The 21,565-nt window shown below is 42.0% G+C and overlaps 1 protein-coding gene across 1 annotated transcript; it reads left to right on the top strand.

The window, feature by feature from the left end:
* Positions 1-964: 964 nt before the first annotated feature.
* On the top strand, positions 965-21,314 carry LOC117959231 (histone-lysine N-methyltransferase Smyd1-like). The gene is made up of 10 exons (XM_034896232.1): positions 965-1,271; positions 5,397-5,573; positions 10,173-10,386; positions 10,834-10,964; positions 11,627-11,665; positions 13,568-13,763; positions 13,886-13,978; positions 17,638-17,801; positions 20,239-20,407; positions 21,036-21,314. The coding sequence occupies exons 1-10, from the start codon at positions 1,135-1,137 to the stop codon at positions 21,147-21,149; spliced, it is 1,434 nt and encodes a 477-aa protein (XP_034752123.1). The 5' UTR covers positions 965-1,134; the 3' UTR covers positions 21,150-21,314.
* The last annotated feature ends 251 nt before the right edge of the window (positions 21,315-21,565 follow it).

Here is a 21,565-nt window from a genome sequence, read left to right on the forward strand (position 1 = left end):
TTTAATACACGGGTCCAAAATGACCCGCTAACACTTCAGATGGCAGCAGAAAGCTAACACCAGAGGAAGGTTAAGATTTTCTTTCTGGGCCTTCTTGGACAGGACAGTCAGGAAAAAGGGCAGAGAAAGGGATGACCTTCAGCAAAGAGTTGGAATCAAACTTGGGTTGCTGCAGTAAGGACTAAGCCTTAGTACATGGAGCACACATTCAACCAGGTGAGCTACCAGGGTGCCCGAAACATTACATCACTACTTTCATGATGCTCATTTTGTAAATTATGGTCACATTTATTTTATCGTTGTTATTATTGTTGAGCGTTCTGCTAACCAAGGTCTTAGCTGGTACCTTAAGGGAATGTCTGCCGATTTTCTTCAAAACTGTAACCACAAACCAATGTTGGACGTCATGGATGCAACGTCAGCTAATTTTACAGTCTATGAGTCAAATATCTTTCTCACGGTGGAGACCAAAACAAAGCTAAAGGGATAGTGAGTATTGGACTTTATTCAGGTAGACAAAAACAGAATTATAAATTCATATTTCTGTACATTTGTGTTCTGAGGATATATTTTCTGTATCGGTAGAAAACTGCATGTATACACCATATTAACATTTATATTGTGAAAGTATGTCAGTGTTGTGTTACAGCTTGTTCTGCTATTCCTGAGTGACCAAAAAAGAATCAATAAATGCCGCTATAAAGACTTACCTTCACTGTACTGTGCAATGAAAAAGATACATCACAGAGGCTGCTGTTGAATGTGAGTGGATCTGTTTCCTGTCATGTGCATCTGACAGAGAGCCACAGCTGCACCGGACCAAAATATCATAGGAGGAACCAATCCAAACAAGGGGACGGCACCCATAAAGTACCTCTACCTCTAGCACGTCCCCCAGCCCGTCTCATTTCCCAATGCTCACCTCCTTTCTCAATCTTGGGGTGGTACAACCCCTAGAGGGGGTGAATTTATTTTTGGGTGCTACAGGGCTCGGGCTACGTGGAGAGGGGGAAAGTGCTCCTGACAATTTCAAGAGAACCCTCCACTCCCTGTGGCTTGTTCAGTCCCTGATCCCTTGGCTAGTCCCACCCTGAGCAGCTTTCTCCCTACTCTGTGTTTTGTTTAGCCAGTGCAATGACTGTAGGGAACATGGAGAGTGCTGAACTGTTTGATGCTGGGAAGAAAGGTCGAGGCCTAAGGGCCACCAAAGAGCTCAATGCTGGGGAAGTGGTCTTCGCCGAGCCCAGTTTCTCTGCTGTGGTCTTTGACAGGTACGAGGCTCCCGGTTGTTGTAGTTTTTAGACTAAGGCTACTAGATGGAGAGGTAGGAGGACTGATCTTTTCTCACTGAGCATGGCTTTGCCGATCCAGCTCACACACTGCAGGTGCGTTGTGGACAGTAGGTCAGGCTTCCCTGAGCTGTGACCTCATTTCATATTGTCATGACATCAGCAATGAGACAGCTGACAAGTTGTCATGTGAGCTTGAGCTTGACATACCTTTGGATTCAGTTTTCAAGAGCAAGGAGGCTCAATCTCAAAATGATAATGACCTCTTGCAAGCTTTCAAATTTGTTTCTTAAAAAAATAATTTGGCGATTCCAGTGATCTGAGAGGGTTAAAAATCCTGCAGTAGTGGAATAGAGATTACTGTCTATTGAGTCTGTATGTGCTTGTAGAGATTGGTCTTACTTCTATTATTTATACATTATTCATATGCTACACTTACAGCTCTTTTTGTGTAGTTTTGAGTCTGGTGACAATTAGCAGACCCGAGAGGTCTGGGTGGTTCATAATGTCAGTGCAGATCAGAAATGTATTTAGTCCCTAAACCATGCAATGCTTTATAAGCTAATTGTAGTATTTTAAAACTAAAAGGAGAGCGCAGACCTCCGCCAAAGGCCATGGCCTGTCTCACAGTGTGAAGAAAAATATTTGTTTGTGTCCGCCCCGTGATACGGAGAGCCTCCACAATTGGATATGTTCTTCCTCGGCCCATGCTACACCCTTTCACCAAGTTTCATCAAAATCTAGTATTCTTCCAGTAATCACAAGAAACAAACCAAACTGAAAGCACAACCGCATTGCTGAAGGTAAAACATTTGAAGTCACTGTAAAGATCTGACAACTGGACTTAAGTGGTCCGTCTTTGTCTGAGGACCCTGAGCAGCAGATAGATAGATAGATAGATAGATGAAGTTGACATTTGAACTCAACTGGTAAACAAATACAACTTCAGCAGATTCACACAGAAATAACTACTGGCCGCCGGCACATGCAGACGCTAGCCTGGCTCTGTCCAAAGCAGTGTTGCCAACTTAGCGCCTTTGAATTTTCAGACCCCGTTAGCGACTTCTTTTCCCAAAAGCGACTGGCAACAAATCTGGCAACTTTTTTTCAGTATTGTCCAGCAAGCACACAAGGTATTTCACTTCTCTTTCTGCTCTGTGACTGCTGAGCAGCCCCTCCCCTCTCTGCTCATGTGCAGCAGTACTGCACATGCAGTTAGAGGGGGAGGGGGTGCAGGGAGTGGGGGAAGCGCTTCAAAGATAGGCTACCTAGTAAAAATCATAAGGTAAAATAAATACCTCTATTGAATTTGTGATTAATTGGCTAAAGACTTTTTATTTATTTTTATCTACCTTGCAGACACAACAACGTGCGTAATGATGTTGCAAATATGCAAATGAACATGACGTCATATATCGACTTTTAGGACAGCCTATAGCCACTTTCCCTTGTGAGGAATTGGCAACACTGGTCCAAAGCTCAAAAATACACCCAACAGCACCTCTAAAGCAACACTTTGTATCTTGCTTGTTTAAAAAGTAAGAGAGAGATTTAAAAGGTGACGATTTGGAACCAAAGAAAACTAAAGTGATTGAAGAGGCAAAGGATTGTGCTGGAGGACAGAGCTGTCCTCCTGCTAAGCTAAGCTAACCGCCTCCGGGCTCTAGTTCCATAGTTTATTGTTATTATTTTCTCATTTACCAAATTGCTCAATCATTCCTTCAACTTAATGCCCTTACTTGGTACAGGACCATAGCCCATTGTCTCCATAATTTCATAATTTTGTTGAAAAACTCATTTGTTTCATGTGCACTTTGTCCTTGTATATGTTGTGCCTCCCAAAAGGTTTGTATTGTTTGAGTGTTTATCCTCTGTTTGCTTTTTATTGAGTAGTATACTAGTTTATTTACTGACTTACTTATTAATCATGCTAAAACATTCTGTTGTTAACCGTTATCTTAGATGTGAAAGTATGTTAAGAAGAGAATGTCTTATAATTAGGGACTGTCAGTCAATATAAATGTTTAATAGCCATTAATCACATGATTGTCTAAAGTTAACTTGGTATTAATCACACAGTAAGTTTTTATTGCTCCTATCAACATGGGAGCGAACTAATGTGCTTGCATTTTGCAAAAGTTTGTTAATATTGCAACAATCTAAAACGTTGACTGCTGAGAATATTCTTCAGAATAACCTTAAAGGTGCTGTATGCTAAGAAATATGCTGTAAGCATAACATCAAGCAACAGATGGACAAATTGACCTTTGTGTCATTCAAAGGAATTTATTTAAACTCCTAGCGTTCGTATTGACAGCCCTACTAATAATGAACTATTGTAACTAATAATTGCTATTGTTAGTCAGATGTTACAACATGTTTTTCTGCTGAATAACTTCTCATCTGGTCTCTGTACTATGGTCTTTCATTTTTCAACAGATGCATAACTTTTTTAAACCTGGAGCAAGTAACAGTCAACATTTAATCAGTAAAGTAATGCAGCTGTGGCTTTTGCTTTCTGCAAAATAAACAGTTTACACAGTGTTCTGCACCTTTCTGTAAAAGGTTGGTGGGTAATAAAGTTACAGTGAGTGCAATCTGGTCCGTCTATTTGCTGGAATGCCAGACATAGATCTGGTATCATGGTGTCTGAGCCATATAAGAGCTAGTAACTGCAGGGTGTTTACTCACTGAGGGTGTCCAACAGGGTAGGCATGCACTGGGCCGACCTGCATAATGTAACAGTAAGACATGTGTGTTTGTGTGTGTGTGTGTGTGTGTGTGTGTGTGTGTGTGTGTATGCTGCATAGGGCTTTGCAGCGTTCCAACAATCATCCGAAGCATTACCAAGTCTGTTCACTGTCCCTTTGGACTATGTGAAAACTATTTACACACACAGATACTCTGAGAACAGTGTGTGCACTTCACACAGTGCAACCGTTTGTGTGTCGTCGACATCCAGATAGGTAAAAGAATGATAATAGAAAAGTCCTTTGTAGTCATGCTTGCAAATCTGAATCTTTATAACATATAAACAGACTGAGAATATTTATTTAACATATGTATATACGGTGTATGTGTATGTCTTATTTACACATACTGTATATCTAAAAATGTAAGCATATACATGTAGTATTTTGTATGCATATGAATGAATGAGTGAATCCAAATTCACCAATTCATTTAAGCCAGAACCAGTTTTCAAACAACATGTTTTTTAATTAAAAAAAACAACTTAAACAACATTCACAATCAAATCTTCAGACTCTCATTGACTTCAAAAAGATTAATAAATCACTGACAAACGAAACATTTACTATGTAGTGCAAAATATATAGAATACACACTAACTTTTATCTGTGACCCAGAAAATGTAAGGGTTTAGCGCGAAAACGGCAGCTAAATGCACTATTTTTTCAAGTTATTTAATGGTAGAATGTCTACAATTCTGTACTCTTATCATTTTGGTGGAAACATAATAATTGCCAAGGAAAAGACTCATCCTGTTGAGACCATATTTTGTTTTGTATGTAAATATTCTCCAACCATAATTTGGCATTAACAGCATTACTAATCTTGAAACCTATTTTTGTTTTAACATGCTGACTTCACAGAATGAATGGTGATATTTTCTCTGTTGAGTCAAAAAGACTGAGGAGAAATTACGCAAAGTTGAAGGTTTTTTAAAACCCTCAAAGATTTGGGGCTTTTGAGGATATGGAACACTAGAAGCAGCTGTATGTCATGGAAAACTAGCTCTCTGTGAAGCAAAAACGTTGGATAAACAGCAGAGAATGATGATCTGTTCAGAGCAACACAAATCAGCACCATCTACTAGCCAAATGCCGGCAAAATATGCAAGTGGCTGCTTCATTTGCTTTTACTCACCAGCAAAAAACAATAGTAAGCGGCTGGTAAAATCCCGACATTTACTAGCCATTTGGCTAAAGTTAACTTTGGACCCTGGTTTAGTGTGTGCAGAACTGACTAACTTTACTATTGCCTCTTCAATCACTTACACTCACTGAAAATCTTGAATGTCAATCACTGATAGAAGTTTGAAGTTCAACTGTAATAGTTTCTCTCTTTTGTCTGTTTCCCTCTCAGTTTGGCCACTCAAGTGTGCCACAGCTGTTTCCGCCACCAGGCCAATCTGCATCGCTGTGCCCAGTGTAAGTTTGCCCATTACTGCGACCGCACCTGCCAGACTGCATGCTGGGATGAACACAAGCAGGAATGTAAAGCCATTAAGAAGATCAGCAAGGTCCCCAGCGAGAATGTTCGGTAAGGAAAACTGAGACTATCCTGCGTGGACCTGAGGAATCAGCAGGTGTATTGACGCAAATAGGAGACATAAGTAATTGATTTTTAACAGCCACAGAATAGTTAATATAGAAGTTAATTACTTTTAAAACCATGAATTTGCCTCCCTGGAACCATTACCTTATTGTGGTGGGGAGGTTTGTGTCCCTATAAACCTGAGGGCTGGGTTGTCTGGAGCCTATTGCTCCTGATAGGGTCTCTGATGGCAAAGTGGTCTCAAGTGAGGGACCAGACAAATCCTATGAACAAGGTAGAGTTACCCTGTCTGGGGCCAGGCTCAGATGGAGGGCCTGTCAGCGAGCGCCTGGTCGCAGCATTTGCTGTGGAGCCCAGCCAGGCTCAACGCAAAGAAGCAACGTGGCACCCATTCTCCATCCCAATGGCCCACCGCCTGCTGGAGGAACCGCTGGGGTCGGGTGCACAATGAAGATCAGGGGCCTCGAAGGATCAAACATGGGCCTCAAAGGACCAGACATGGATGGCAGAGGCTGTCTCTGGGGAAGTTGAATGTCACCTCTCTGTGGGGGAAGGAGCTGGAACTTGTGTGGGAGGCGGAGCACAACCATCTGTTGGGTAATCCTGGATAGGGGTTGGCTCCAGCAGTGGACTCCATAGTTCTGTGTGATTGGGAGGAACGGCCTCCCTGATCTTAACGCAAGCGGCCGTTCATTGTTAGACGTCTGTGCTAGTCATGGATTGTCTATAATGAACACCGTGTTCAAACATAGGGATGCTTAGGGTACCAGAGCACCCTAGGCCGAAGGTTGATGATTGATTTTGTAATTGTGTTATCTGATCTGAGTCCGCATGTTTTGGACACCTGAGTGTAGAAAGGTGTGCAGCTGTCAACCAATCACCATCTGAGTTGGGTCACGGGCTGGGGGGTAGACTCTGGAAAGACCTGTTAGCCCAAATGGGTAGTGTGGGTGAACATGGAACATCTGGAGGGGGCCCCTGTGTGACACACTTTCAACTCCCACCTTAGGCAGAGCTTTTCGTGCATCCCTTTGGCGTTTGGGGGCATTGAACCTGAGAAGGCAATGTTCTGAAGCTGTGGCAGAGAGCTGTGCCTCAAGGGGCGATAACACTCAAACACTGTGGTGGACACCTGTGGTCAGGGAAATAATCTTTCTGGGATATGTCATCCTAGAGGAGGCAGTACCCTGCCTATTGGGCCTGATTGCCCCAAAGGGCCTGAAGGGCTGCAGCCTCTGTCTTGAAAGAGGCAAAACCGTTAAAAGAAGACATAGAGAAGGACTTTTCGGTTAGCATCAAGGTGCTTCTGGGAAACCGTTCACCACCTCAGAAGGGGGGATTGGGAAACCTTTCAAGCTGTGTACAGTAAGAATGGGATGCTGTTGACCTCAACTCTTGTTAGGAGCAATTTAAAGAACTCCAGAATCCAATTAACACGCCCTCTATGTTAGAGCCAAAGCTGGAGGATCCTGGGGAATTGTTGTCAATTTCCCTGGTGGAAGTCACTAAGACACTTCTCAGCCTCCCTGGTAAAGTTTACGCCAAGGTGCTGTAAAGGAAGGTTCAGCCGATAGTTGAACTTCAGATTGAAGAGGAACAATGCAGATTCTGTCCTGGTCGTGGCACAATGGAAGTGCTCTTCAGCCTTGTAATAATCCTGGAGGGAGCCTGGGAATTGATACATGGGTTTTTGTGAAGGGTTGCCTTGCAATGCTGGGGGATCCCATTGCTGCTTTTTGCAGATGATGTGGTCCTGATGGCATCAGGCCTGTGACCTGCGGCACTTACTGGATCGGTTCGCAACCAAGTGTGAAGCGGCTGGGATGAGGATCAGCACCTCTAAATCTGAGGCCATGGTTCTCATCAGGAAACCGATGGAGGGCCTTCTCCAATTAGGGAATGAGTCCGTATCCCAAGTGAAGGAGTTCAAATACCTTGGGTTCTTGTTAGCGAGTGAGGGGATGATGGAGCAGGAGGTTGGTTGGAGAATCGGCGCAGCGAGGGCAGTAATAGACTCAGCTTTCAAAGTAAACTATTTCAATACTAAGCATTCAGTGGCTTCAAATACTTATGTCTCTCTTATTTGCTTTCATAAAGGAGACAGATGAAATGAAAGTTGTATGTCAGTCACTCTCTGGTGAATATATTTCTAGGAAAGAAATCATAAAATTAAACTCCTGTCTTCCAGAACAAGATGTTTTCTTGTCTCAGCTCTGACACTAGCTACGTTTCCATCCACTTGTCAATTGAATTATCTGAAGATTGGTAAAAAAAACTCATGCTAATAAAGCTGGTTAAAGTGTGTTTCACTTGAAGGGAAATGCAATTATAATCGCTATTCATTTTTTATTTGGCAAATTACATTTATCGCATAAGCCGTATATCGATCAAGAGAAAATCCGATGAGACCAAACGTATTTCCTTTGAATCAATATTTGTGAAATTCAATCAAATTTTACTGTTTCAATAAGGCATTTTTCATAATTTGGATAAAAACGTGTGGATGGAAAAATAGCTACTGTGTTACTTTGTTTATGTTTGTTCTAGGTGACCTCAGTAGGTTGGAACAGTTGCCTTTACAATCAGAATAGCAAATGTCAGACCACTTCAAATATTGGTTGTAGGCAATCTGGTCAGCTGGTTAGCAACATATCTCAACAACCACTGGCCACATGCTTATGTCATTTGATTTGGGTGTTCTCTGTGCCCAGATGATGATTTCCAGATATTTTAGTGACCCTACCTGACTGTTCCTCTAAAACGCCTCTATGTCTCAAACACAGAGGGAGGGATTTCCATCAAACTTGTGTGGGCATTCATGCTCCACAAAAGGTGAATTCTAATTTTAAAAAAAACTTTGTTTGAGACTGAAACCATTGAGAACATTACAATTCCATTTTACACAGACAGTCATGGTGCTCAGAGGATGAATCCTACTGACATTGGTGTTCCCTCAACCTTTCCTCTAGCCCTGCCATAAGATTAACATTTGTGGTTTTGAGTGACATGTCTAAACAAAACTAACTATTGGATGGATTGCCATTTGGACACACATGTATCTCTCCCTGAATATGTTTGGTAAAAACTAGCAGCCTTATCAGGTAAAAATCTCTGTCCCATGTTTGTCCAAGAATTTGGTGTATGACGTAAAACCTGTAAAAGTGACAATACTGTACTTTGTGTTTATTGCTATTCAGCCAATGTTGGCATGCTTACACACGGAACTAAGATGGTGATCATAGGAAACAATTTTACCTGCTTTACATCCGCATGTTTATCTGTACAGCCTCACAGAGCTTATCTTACGGCTGTAGACTCAGTCTTGATGATGACAGAGATTCAAATGTAATTCCATCACGCCAGAATTTCCACCTGGACATATACAAAGTTGTCAGGCTGCTATTAAATGTACAAAACAAATCAGACGGTCATCAGACGAACAATTTTGATTATAATGGCATCATTATCTTATATTTACTGCGTATTGTGTGTTGCAAACTAACGACTTATGATGATTATTCATGTTCCACAGAGGATGAACAAACTTGATGATAATGCTATAAAGGCCCGCCCAAAAGTGTCAACTTTCTACACAACACCATCTTCCCATCTAATTGACAGACTGTCATTTGACGACCAAAGTACACTCCAGAGTCGTCACTCAGACAGAAGAGTAGTTGAGGCACATTAGCTGGGAGGGTCCAATCTGAGAAGTGAATGGGATGGAACGGTCGATGCTGGCCAATGGAACAGTGGTGTATTCTGATAAGTTAATACACATCTATCTATGATAAGCCATGTCTGTTGCCCTAGAATAGAAAATGTGTCAGTTCTTTTTGGATCATTGAATCAGAATACAGCATGGAAAATCTGCTTAGAAATAAAAGAAATATTGGATAGGATAGACCAATATAATGTAATTCTGCTAAATAAAACATCACATTCATTATTAATTAATGAGTTTTATATCTGAATTCAATAGGTCTACATATTTCCTATAGTCTCAGTCTGCCAAATTTAAAAAAAATATTCCAGTGCTGGTTCCATGGTACTAGAATTGTGGATAGTCATCATGGAAACACTAGTTTGTCATGTGACAAGGGCAGGGAAGATTGGCAGAGCAGGCAGCCAAGTGACAGTAGGCTACTCCGTTCCCCCCTTCTAGCCCCCCTTCTAGCCCCCCTGCTGTGGAACAACCTTCCTTTGAATATGGGGATGGGCCGATTTAAGGAAAAACAGGTTGGAGCTTTGGCTGATGTCTGGTGTAAGCCATTCAGACAGGTTATTTAAATCATTTTTAGTAAGTGATATAAAACATATCACTTAATAATATAATTTTATCTGCAATGATTGGAAAGGAAAATGTATCCTATAATGTAATTCTGTACATCATGTGTTGTCTGTTAGGCTTATTGTCTTAGAACCTTGTTGGGAAAAAGTGTTACTTAAACATGAATCAAGTAATCAATCAAATCTATTATTAAAGGATGTACACATATGTTGATTGACACAAGGAATTGTGCTTGTGTGATAATGTCTGGCTAATATCTGAATGTGACAGTGATGTCTCTCCCCCCGGCCCAGTCTGGCTGCCCGTGTGCTGTGGCGTATAAGCAAGGACACAGGCATTGTGTCAGACAGCCAGCTGATCTCAGTGGACCAGCTGCAGGACCACGTGGCTGACCTCCCTGAAGAAGAACTCAAGCAGCTCAAGATTGACGTGCACACCTTCCTGGAATACTGGTCTCATGGAAGACAGCAGCACTCAGCCGACTACATCTCACACATCTTTGGCATTGTAAGAACAAATGTCTCCTTTTGCATTCTATGCTTCATGAGTATGGAATTCATTCACCTCTTTGCAATGAAAATATGAAATGTCTTGATTTGCAATTTCAAAAGAAGAATTGGATTATTTTGTCTCTTCAAGTTTCACTTTTTCAGAAACAAGTAAACAATTTCAATAAAAAATATTTAGGGGCTAATTCTAATACATATTCTAGTACTTATGTCTCTTATTTGCTTTTTATACAGAGACAGATGAAACAAAAGTTGTATCTCAGACATATACGCTTAACAATCAGTCACTCTCTGGGGAATATATTACTGCAAGGAAAGAAATCATAGAACCTGAAGATCCCGTCTCGCAGACCAAGTTGGGAAAGGGGAAAGACAGCTTCAGAAATAAACCTGGGTACTTTGTCTCTCCCGTACGCCCTACTTCCCTCTCTATTTGTCACTGTAGATCAAATGTAATGGATTCACACTGAGTGACCAGAGAGGCCTGCAGGCTGTTGGTGTGGGACTTTTCCCCAACCTTTGTCTGGTCAACCATGACTGTTGGCCCAACTGCACCGTCATCCTCAACCACGGCAAGTAGGTATCCAAGCTACGGCTCCTGTAAAGTCCCAATGAGAGACCTCTGTCTAATTATGTTATAAATAAGTAATTAAAGCTATATTGCCTGATTATTTTATAGTAATGAAAGGCTGTTACATTCAAGCCATTGTCAAAATAAGCTTAAACTATCTATGTATTTCTCAGTAAGCATATGTTTACAAAACAGGCCAGCGACATTCGCGTAGAGCAGCTTAAGTGATGCAATTTACATTAGAAAGAACAACAGCAGAATTCAGCTTTGGAGAAAAAGAGGACATACAAATTACAAGACAATTAACTCTTCTGAAGAGTCCATCCTGTTTTTTTAAATCCTCTGTGTCCTCTTTGGTTTGATGGGATTAACGCTACTAGCAAGTGCATGGAGGAGGTAAGTGGGGGGTGGTATGTGATCCCGGAAGGCTTGTATCATGTGGACGCGCCGACAGTGTTATTGTCATTACTTACAATATGGGGGCGACAGAAACCACGCACTATAGCTTCAGCAACTTTATTTAGGAAAAGGAATTATGAGCACAACATTAAGCACAGTAACCAAACTAGATTTTGTGGACTATAATAAATTTGATGCCTTATTTGAAACAGAAGACCACTGTAATTCAACTGTTGAAATGAATTGACACTTTGCTTCTTTTCTGCAGCCAGGCAGCGTTAAGCTCCGCACTCCACTCTCAGAGGAGGTACGTATTACCTATGTATATAATAATAATAAAAATAAGAATTATAATAATACATTTTAGTTGTATTTATTTGTTTTCATGACCACTCAAACATTTACAGCAATGGGACCTTTTTTTAATCATCTCTTAAAGGGACACTTTAGATACTACAGAGTGTAAATTGTTATTTCTCCACCAAGATCAATAAACAGTACAACTTATTATTAAGCTTTGTATCAGTAGAAACCCGGTAGTTTTTTTGAATGCCAGTGCTTCCCTCCCTCATTTCTCCCTGAGACTAGATTTCTCTGTGTTGTGGATTGGAAAAAAGCCTCTGATGACCCAAAAATACAAATTTAGTGTCATCTGGGGCATTTTTGCCCCGAGGCTGTGGACTAAAAGTCAGCTCTTTACGCATGTTTTCAACCCGTCCAAAGGGGCTTGGACTCTTTACCCGCAGAGAGCCGATGCGGGTTGAGTGTCAGCCATCTTGGAGCTAAGTGTGCATAAGTGTGTGCATTCAAACTACCGCACCGTCTAACACAGGTACAGATTGGAGAATATGCAGGAAACTTCATTAGCAGTGGAGTTTGTGACTGTTAAACGCCGACCGTTCTACATTCCAGGCAATTCACGGCTGTTTTTCCACTCTGTGTTTACATCACTCCAAGCGCTAATGATACCACTGTGTTAGCTGAACTTTACGGAGCCTATACGGCGCACTAAATCTTGCCTGATTCGTATGTCGGTTTTATATAGTGTCGTTTTTATAAATTTTAAATGTGTAACCCCAATGTTGTTTTTATATATTTTAAATGTGCAACACCACTTGAGCCATGGTGAAACGCTGTTTCATCTGGTTGAAATGACAATAAAAAACACTAAAGTTGAATGCTCGCTGTCTATGTCAGTAAACGGTATGCGTGGCTTGGGATTGGACTCGTAGAGCAGCAAAGCAAGTGCATTCTGGGATTTTGTGTCTTTCATCCACATGAGCCAAAACACATTTTCTGGCTTTTCTCGCCCTAGAAGGCACCAATTTCTAAAACAATTCCAATTTCTACAACATAAGTGACCAAATTTAAAGATATATTTACTTTCCAACAGTGAAATATCCCATCAGTGGTTGTCAAGTTTTTCGAGTTTCGACCCCCCCAGAATAATGAGGTTGGTTTTAGGGTTTGCTGCAAACCGTAGTAAACAACTGTTTCTACACACCTCCCCCTGCTGATTTTGAGTGATTTGATTTAGTTTTAGCATCTAGCACCTAGCCTTGTCCAATGTGCTCCAGGCTCTGTGGATTTTTGATGCCTTTGTGACTTTTTCTCTCCCCTGACCGGTCACATCAGCACCTGTTCCCGGACCTCCTGATTTACAAATGAAGCTCTGAATACAACATATGAAATGTAACAAACTTCACACAATAATATAAAAAACATTCCCCAGTCTTACATATGTCTTTTCTCTCCCCAACCATCTAGCAACCCCCAGAAATTATCTTGCCATCCCTTTGGGGGTCCCGGCCCCTAGGTTGAGAACCACCGTCACTAATTTAACTAACATGTATAATTATGCCTGACAATAAGATGCACTGAAAAATGCAAGAGTCAGCATAAGGTAGTGTGTGTTTAACATTTTGGGAAATACACTTCAGTCAGATGAGAAGGTTGATGTGACTCTTGTGTCAGCAAGCTGAATATGAAGCTAGAGACAGCAGATGGTTAGCCTAGCTTAGCATAAATGGAGGAAAATGGCTAGCTTGGCTCTGTCCATGGTTTGTATATGGCTTCAACTAGTACTGATTTTATCATCACTCACACAATACTGGGATTTGGATTGGGATTCCAGTGCGGAGGTTAAACACAAAACACGCATTGTCAGATCCAGAAAAAAAAGCCCCCTTCCTGTTCCCCTCTGTCCCAGAATCGAGCTGCGAGCTTTGGGGAAAATCTCAGAGGGTCAGGAGCTGACCGTCAGCTACGTGGACTTCCTCAACCTGTCAGCTGACCGCCAGAAGAAGCTGAAGGAGCGTTACCACTTTGAGTGCACCTGCGAACACTGCAGCCAGCACATCAAGGACGACCTGATGATGGCTGCTGCAGAGAGCGAGGGGAACAAAGTTGGGTTTGCATATGATGCTAGTCACACAAAATACAAAACCCTTTTTTTCACTTTTATGATTATGAGAATATTGTATGTTCAATATATGTTAGCTGTTTTGTCGTTGTGTCTCCCTCTCAGCCTTCTGCTGATCAGGTGAAAGAGGCGACTGCCATCAGTAAAGAGTGTCTGGAGAAGATTGAGAGGTCCCGTGTTGAGAAGGATTACCACCAGGTACACAACACTACTTTCAGCTTTTCTACACTCTTTTAATTTTTTTTCACAAAAATGAAAAAAAACAATTTCTTGTGGGGGTGTTGGGTTGTGCTCCATGACAAAGTTTGGTGTCTTGACTAGCTGCTGAAATAGACCAACACTTTTTTTGCACTTCACACTTTAATTAATACAGTTTTTATTTGAGATGTCGTATTGTTTGTACAGTCAAATGTGTCCTTTTATGTCCTAAGATGCTTTGTTGATGTGTTTATGTTTTTATGTTGATTTTAGAATGTAAATTCTGTTACATGTTTGTTTGTTCTTACATTGCGCTTTTCTAGTCTTAACAACTACTCAAAGTATTTTTTTATAGGACATTAACCATTCACCATTCACACACATTCACACACTGTAGACGAGGCTGCCATACAAGGGGCCAGCTGCTCATCAGATAAACACTCACACACATTCACACTCCGATGGCGCTGCATCGGGGGCAACCCCGGTCCCGGTCACACTGTGTCTTACCTAGGGGCTCTTCGACATGACACTGCTGCAGGCCTGGGATCGAACCACCAACCTTCCAATTGGCAGGCAGCCGCTCTAGAGCCACAGCCGCCCCTGCAACAGATTGTAACACCATGCCCAGGACAAATTTCCCCTTGGAATAAAGAAAGCGTATTCTATTCTATTAACTATCCTGTTCTTTTCCAACTCTTTTTATTTGAAAGTCACAATAAATGACAAGGCAGTGGTGAACGAAGCATACTTTGAGACAGTAAGTCAAGTCCCCTTGAACCCCTTACCCACCACACACCAACCCAGATCAGGTCAAAACCAGATGGGTACGTAAAACACAGACCCAATCCACATAGAAAAATACACAGCATTAAGGACATACAACATCCAAAAGATAAATGAAAAAAAAAGAGGAAAAAACATAAACAAAATAAAAGAAATACAGGAAGAGAAAAAAATAAAATAAAGGAACTCAGTCCTTCAAGTCAGGTGTTAAGCTGAGTTAGTCAATGAGTTCTAGGAAATCGTTGAGAACCGTTTTAATCCAACGGTCGTGTGTAGGGGGGCGGGATATGGAGCTAGATTTTTTTCTTTATTACATGCGAGAAAATAATTGATCTGAGAGAAAAATCAATGTTAGAGAAAAAGTTAACACTGATAGCAAAAAAACATTTTATGAGAGAAATATTTGAGAGAAAAGGTTTTCATATCAATAGTTAGCTACGCTAGCTTTCGCGTATAATTAAGACAGCCCATCTATTCCGGTGACTATGGTGTAATGATTCAGATGGACTCCCCAGACAAGAAGGTGCTCACCCAACTGGCCAATAGGAACGACGAGGAAGACGATGCGCTAATGACTCGTCTCATCTTGTTGGTGTTGAGTTCTGTTGACAGTTAAATTGAGTTCCGTTGCGCTGATTGGTTGTAGGCAGAGGCTAAATTGGTCTCCCCCCCCCCCCCCCCAGGAATTGTTTTTTTGAAAAATAAATCATTAAACGCCACTTTCTGGAGAGTTCTGTACAAAGAAATGGAGAAATTGAGTCCTATACGATGTGTTCAAAACTGCAAGGTTAAGAGCCTATGCTTTGCATTGTTGTAGGGTCAACAGGTATTAGGGCATTTACCATTTATATTTCTGGTAATAAGTCATCATTTGATTACACATTGTAATACCTTGTTATGATATAAGAAGTAACCAATACAACACACAAACACACACACAAAAAAAGGCAAACACACACTTCCTAGATGTGCTCTCGGAAGCAAGGTGCAACGGTCGACTGACACCAAGATTAAGCAGCTGAACAAGAGTCTCAGCTCCACCGAGACAAAATAGACATGCCTTTTCATAAACCTTTCATTTATTGTCAGAAATAACATGTTTTCAAAATCATGTTTTTAAAAGCATCACTTTCATCACATTTTTCCAGTAGGCAACTGACTGCAAGCAGGCACGGAATCAAGCAGGTTTATTTGGAGAGCCCCGGCTCAATTTGACCACTGGTTGTATGTCTATCCAAATGAGTGCAGAGGAATTTAGGGTTGAAATACGCCCCGTAATCCCAGCCCAATGGAGCACCATCAGACTTATATTGTGACTAGAATCTGAATATGACAACGTCAGGCTACAACCTGTGTATTTATCTACAGGCTACAACCTGTGTATTTATCTTAAAAACACTCCCGGTCCTCCTCAGCTGTTTAACTTGTTTATCTACATTTATCTGGAACGCCCGCGACTTGAGATGTTAACTCTACAGAGAAGGAGAGAGGATGGTGACCTCTCAGTTCCCAACTTCAAACCTATTTTTGGTCCTTTGTGTTGAGGCCCCTCCTCACTTGATTTGGCCCAGATGTGTCTGTTTGCTAGCGTACCTGAGAAAGTGCTATGACAGAGCCTTGGTCACTCCATGGCTTTCTTTTTGCCAGTGTTTCTAAAAACAGCTTGGATCCCATTATCTCACATCTTATCAAAGCTGGAAGATTGACTGAAACACACCGACATATAGCTTGTAACTGGCACACTTTTTCCTCTTTATTTAATAATACAGCACTCCTGATTGGTGGAAGGCCGATAACAGCCCCACAAAAGGAACAAAGGGGCTTCTTTGTCTAAAAGACATTTTTAGCGAGGTTGGCATGTTAGGTTTTTCTGACTAAAATAACGCATTCAATCTATTACGTTCCTCTTTTTTCTTTTACTTTGAATTAAGATCATCATTTAAGGCATGCGGTGTCCCCTAGCAGAGGCATTTACCCATCCATTCTATCCGGAAGATATTTACTGTGCAGCCTAAAAACTGTGGTTTGGTATCTTTTTACCAGTTCTCAGTTATATCTGGCTGCTCTGCCCTTCCTATTGAGAGGATCTGGACACGTGATTGTCTAGGCCTGAGTATCAAACTCGGCTGGCATGATGTAAGATATAACATTATTCACTTTCTACCCAATAAAAGCACAAGGTACATATCTTCACATGTTCTGGGAGTGTGCTCAGTTCTGTAACAAGATAGCATCCACAATTTTGGCTCTGATTAATGTTTCTGTGCCTTTTACTATCTGTATTGATTCTGAATGATCCGTCAGTCTTTCAGCTCTCTAGAACTCAAAGGTATGCTGTGTTTGCTGGACTTACAGCTCCGAAGAAAATGATTGCAACCCGTGGGAAACCACCTCATGACCTTTCTATCCGTGCAAGGACCCTTTCTTTCATGGATGTAGTGTATGGAACTCTCTCTTTGGCGCACCATGAAAGACCCTGGACACTTGATGCAACATTGCCAATTAGCCTTGTGCTAATCAGCACTCCTTGACCTCAACATGTGCATGTTATTGGTCCTATGTCTTGTGTCTGTTTGTGTGTATGTGTGTGTGTCTGCATATGCATGTATATGTGTATTGTTTGTGGTTGTAAAAGAGGTAATTATCCTAACTCAAGCTCCTGCGGCTTGTGGGAAAGTCACCGGACTAAACAATCTTCTGATCATAGTCATACTGAGAAATCCAGAGAGAGTCTTAATGAGCTTTGTAGCCACTCAGTTGGCAATGGCTTGAATGCGACAGACGTTTATTAATAGACAAAAGCTACGCACTAAAGCTTTAATATCCTTTTTCTTGTCTTTCCCCTGCACTCTGTTCTGTCTGTCCTTTCTCAGGTGGTGAAGTTGTGCTGTGAGTGTCTGGAGAAGCAGGGGAACGTCTTGGCTGACACTCACCTGTATAAGCTGCGTGTGCTCAGCGTTGCCAGTGAGGTGCTCTCATACCTGCAGTCCTTCCCTGACGCTGCCGACTGCGCCCGCAGGATGGTGGAGGGATACACGTGAGTGCTGATGGAGTGCTTTTACAGTCCCTCCACACAACAAGGATTGCACTGAGACAAAAGCAGTAGGAAATTATTGATAAGAATTATGCAAAAACTCCCTATGTCATGAATTAAAACCTTTAAAACTTTACAGCTGGGTAGGAGAAACCTCTATGAAAACACTCTCTAATATTTTAAAAATGGTTAAACTGGTCTTGAAAATATTAGTTCAGACCTTCCTTCTAGCACAATCGGAAGCGCTGCATGGAGCAACAGCGCCTCTACAAAAGGGAAGGAACTTGTTTTGGTGGAACTTTTACGTTCAAAAGTTGTTTTAGTTGTGCAACAGAAAATTCCGCTTGGTCTTACTAGCTGTCTGGATTCACCCTGCAGAGATCAGAGGAGCAGGTAACCCTAGTCCTCAGAAATCCACTGGAGTTTAAAATTGCATCAAAAAGAAAGCTTAAGGTGACGGGACATCTGAAAACAGACAGATGTCAGGCAGAAAGAGTGACACCCGGCGGAATTTCCGACAGAACAAGAGCAATCTCAGAAGTGGAACGTTATGGATAAAGACAAAAAATATTAAATGGGAATTCCGTAGCTCTGATGGTTGTAAATGTGGAGGTCTGTCAGTAGAGAGAAAAATGAAAACAACCCGTGCTGCCTTCACCTTACCTGCTAGAATCCTTCAGTGATTCCTTCTGAGTGAACACAGTGACTGACTGCTGTAGATGTGACAGAAAGCGAAAAAGGTTTTGTTAATTCAGACTGTGCACATACCCCTGTTTATTTCCTGTTTTCCGCTGAAGCCCATACTAGTCAAAACACGCATTTCTGTCACATCTACAGCAGTCAAGTTTGCTGTGTATTTGGAATGAATCACTGCAAATGGGTAGGCACTTGTAATGACATTTTGAACATGTTAAAAGGCTTAAATACGTTTAAAACTGGCCCTGTTGAAGCCTGTTGGGTGCTAACTCAAGCAGGAGGATAACACAGTGTAGGCACCACCAATTGGTTTCATTTTTCACTCTACTGACAACACTCCTAATTTACAAATATCAGAGCTACGTGTTGAAATCAACCGGAATTCTCCTTTAATAATTTCTGGCCATATAGGTTCAATTCAATTTCAATTCAATTTTTTTTTGTAGTATCAATTCATAACAAGAGTTATCTCGAGACACTTTGCAGATAGAGCAGGTCTAGACCATACTCCATAATTTACAAAGACCCAACAGTTCTAGTAGTTTTCTCCAGACTAAGCGACAGTGTGACAATGGAAAATGTTGTAATGAATGGTGGCAAATATATATTCACAGAATAAGATAATGGAACAGTGACTAGAAATAGTAGTTCGAGATTTATGGCATAGCACGCCACTGCACGATATTACAAGACACAGCAGAGCGTAGCAGGATGTAACAGCGTACCGCAAGAGGTGTAGCAGGATGTAACAGGGTACCTCAGGACGTGTAGCAGGATGTAACAGGGACCGCAGGAGGTGTAGCAGGATGTAACAGGGACCGCAGGACATGTAGCAGGATGTAACAGGGTACCGCAGGGCGTGTAGCAGGATGTAACAGGGTACCGCAGGACGTCTAGCAGGATGTAACAGGATACCGCAGGCCGTGTAGCAGGATGTAACAGGGTACCGCAGGGCGTGTAGCAGGATGTAACAGGATACCGCAGAACGTTAGCAGGATGTAACAGGATACCGCAGGACGTGTAGCAGGATGTAACAGGGTACCGCAGGACGTTAGCAGGATGTAACAGGATACCGCAGGACGTGTAGCAGGATGTAACAGGGACCGCAGGACGTGTAGCAGGATGTAACAGGGACCGCAGGACGTGTAGCAGGATGTAACAGGGTACCGCAGGGCGTGAAGCAGGATGTAACAGGGTACCGCAGGACGTGTAGCAGGATGTAACTGGGACCGCAGGACATGTAGCAGGATGTAAAAGGGACCGCAGGACGTGTAGCAGGATGTAACAGGGACCGCAGGGCGTGTAGCAGGATGTAACAGGGTACCGCAGAACGTTAGCAGGATGTAACAGGGTACCGCAGGACGTGTAGCAGGATGTAACAGGGACCGCAGGGCGTGTAGCAGGATGTAACAGGGTACCGCAGGGCGTGTAGCAGGATGTAACAGGGTACCGCAGGACGTGTACTAGGACCACGGCGACAGCTGCAACCATGAGATGTCTATAAGATTGTAGACTGTAGTTTTAGCATACATTACTCAGACAGAGGGAAATGTGCATTTGTTGTGGGCTATTTTCAGCAGCAGTTGACTCCACATTTGGTGCTCCGGCAGGTGTTTCTGGCTCTTTCATGGAGCTCTATGGCACAGATGAATAAGATTGATCAGGCTTTGTGTACTTCACACTACTTGTTAGTAGGATACATTCAGTTTTGGTTTGGGTTTCTTCATGGGATTTGTTCCTGCAGAAAGCTGTACCACCCCAGCAATGCCCAGTTGGGAATGGCCATTATGCGGGCAGGCGTCATCCATTGGCATGCAGGGCAGATCGAGATGGGTCACAGCATGATCTGCAAGGCCTACGCCATCCTCCTGATCACCCATGGACCCAACCACGCCATCACCAGAGACCTGGAGGTACTCTGTGCAGTAGTTCACTGACTCTATTTACTTACTTTGTATGTATTGGGCTGTGGCTTTAGTGTTATAACTACATATTGAACATATAGTTTCTACAAACTAAATAGATGTTGAATACTTAACCCTTCTGTTGTTTGTCTTCCTGTAGACCATGCACATTTTTGTTTAAACCATTAGACACATTTTCTGCTTCCCCCAGTGGTTTTTTTGTCACTTTTCCCGATGTTCTTTGTCGTTTTATTTCCGTGCTTTTGTTTGGCTTTTTTTTTTTAACTGAACCCCATATTTCAAGCTTTTTCTGAAATTTGTGTAATTTTATTCCAACTTTTTGTCACTTTTTTCAATGTTCTTTTATCAATCTTCTTCTTCAAATGCTATGAAATTCAATAAAACATCCAATTCAATGAAAGTAGTAAACTGATCATTTTGTACTTGTGAAGAACGTTGTGTGGAACCATCAACGTTAGTTTTTTTGATAATTTGTTTGAAAGAAACCCAAATTTCTAATATAGAAACCTTTTAAAAAATGGGTCAAATTTGAACCGAGGACAACAGCAGGGTTAAGCATAATTGAACTTTGTCAGTACACTACTGCCAGTAATCTTGCTTTGTTTTATGCCTTCAGTCTATGCGAATGCAGACTGAGATGGAGCTGAAGATGTTCAAGAAGAATGAGTACGAGTACCACACCATGAGGGAGGCTGCTCTGCAGAACCAGCCCATGGTCAGCAGCTCCTAAGCTGATGAAAAGATCCCCCCCTCCCTCCCCAGTCCCCCAGTCCCCCAGACCCCCAGTCCCCGTCCTGCGTCTCTGATTTGCCAGTATGTTGGATGACAAATGTTCTGTTCAAATCAACGTGCAATATGTTGCATGTAGAGTATCTACAATAAAAGTCGAGAGACATCATGTTTTGTGATCTCTTACACACAATGAATAAGCACTCATAAATTCAAATTCCACACAAAACACTTAATTTGAAGCATGTAGAGTAGAAACGTTAAAGTTACACAACTTAAATACAACATGGGAAGACAGCCGGGCGGCTGGGGCTCAGTGGTAGAGCAGTTGCCTGCCAATTGGAAGGTTGGTGGTTCGATGCCTTACCCTGCAGTCCCATGTCGAAGTGTCCTTGGGCAAGACACTGAACCCAGAGT

This window comes from Etheostoma cragini, chromosome 16 (genome assembly GCF_013103735.1).
Source record: "Etheostoma cragini isolate CJK2018 chromosome 16, CSU_Ecrag_1.0, whole genome shotgun sequence".
NCBI lineage: Eukaryota > Metazoa > Chordata > Actinopteri > Perciformes > Percidae > Etheostoma > Etheostoma cragini.

Coding starts and splice junctions, on each gene's coding strand:
- LOC117959231 (XM_034896232.1), top strand. CDS start 1,135: ATGACTGTAGGGAACATGGAGAGTGCTGAACTGTTTGATGCTGGGAAG. Junction 1,272..5,396: donor TCTGCTGTGGTCTTTGACAG/GTACGAGGCTCC, acceptor TTTCCCTCTCAG/TTTGGCCACTCAAGTGTGCC. Junction 5,574..10,172: donor GTCCCCAGCGAGAATGTTCG/GTAAGGAAAACT, acceptor CCCCCGGCCCAG/TCTGGCTGCCCGTGTGCTGT.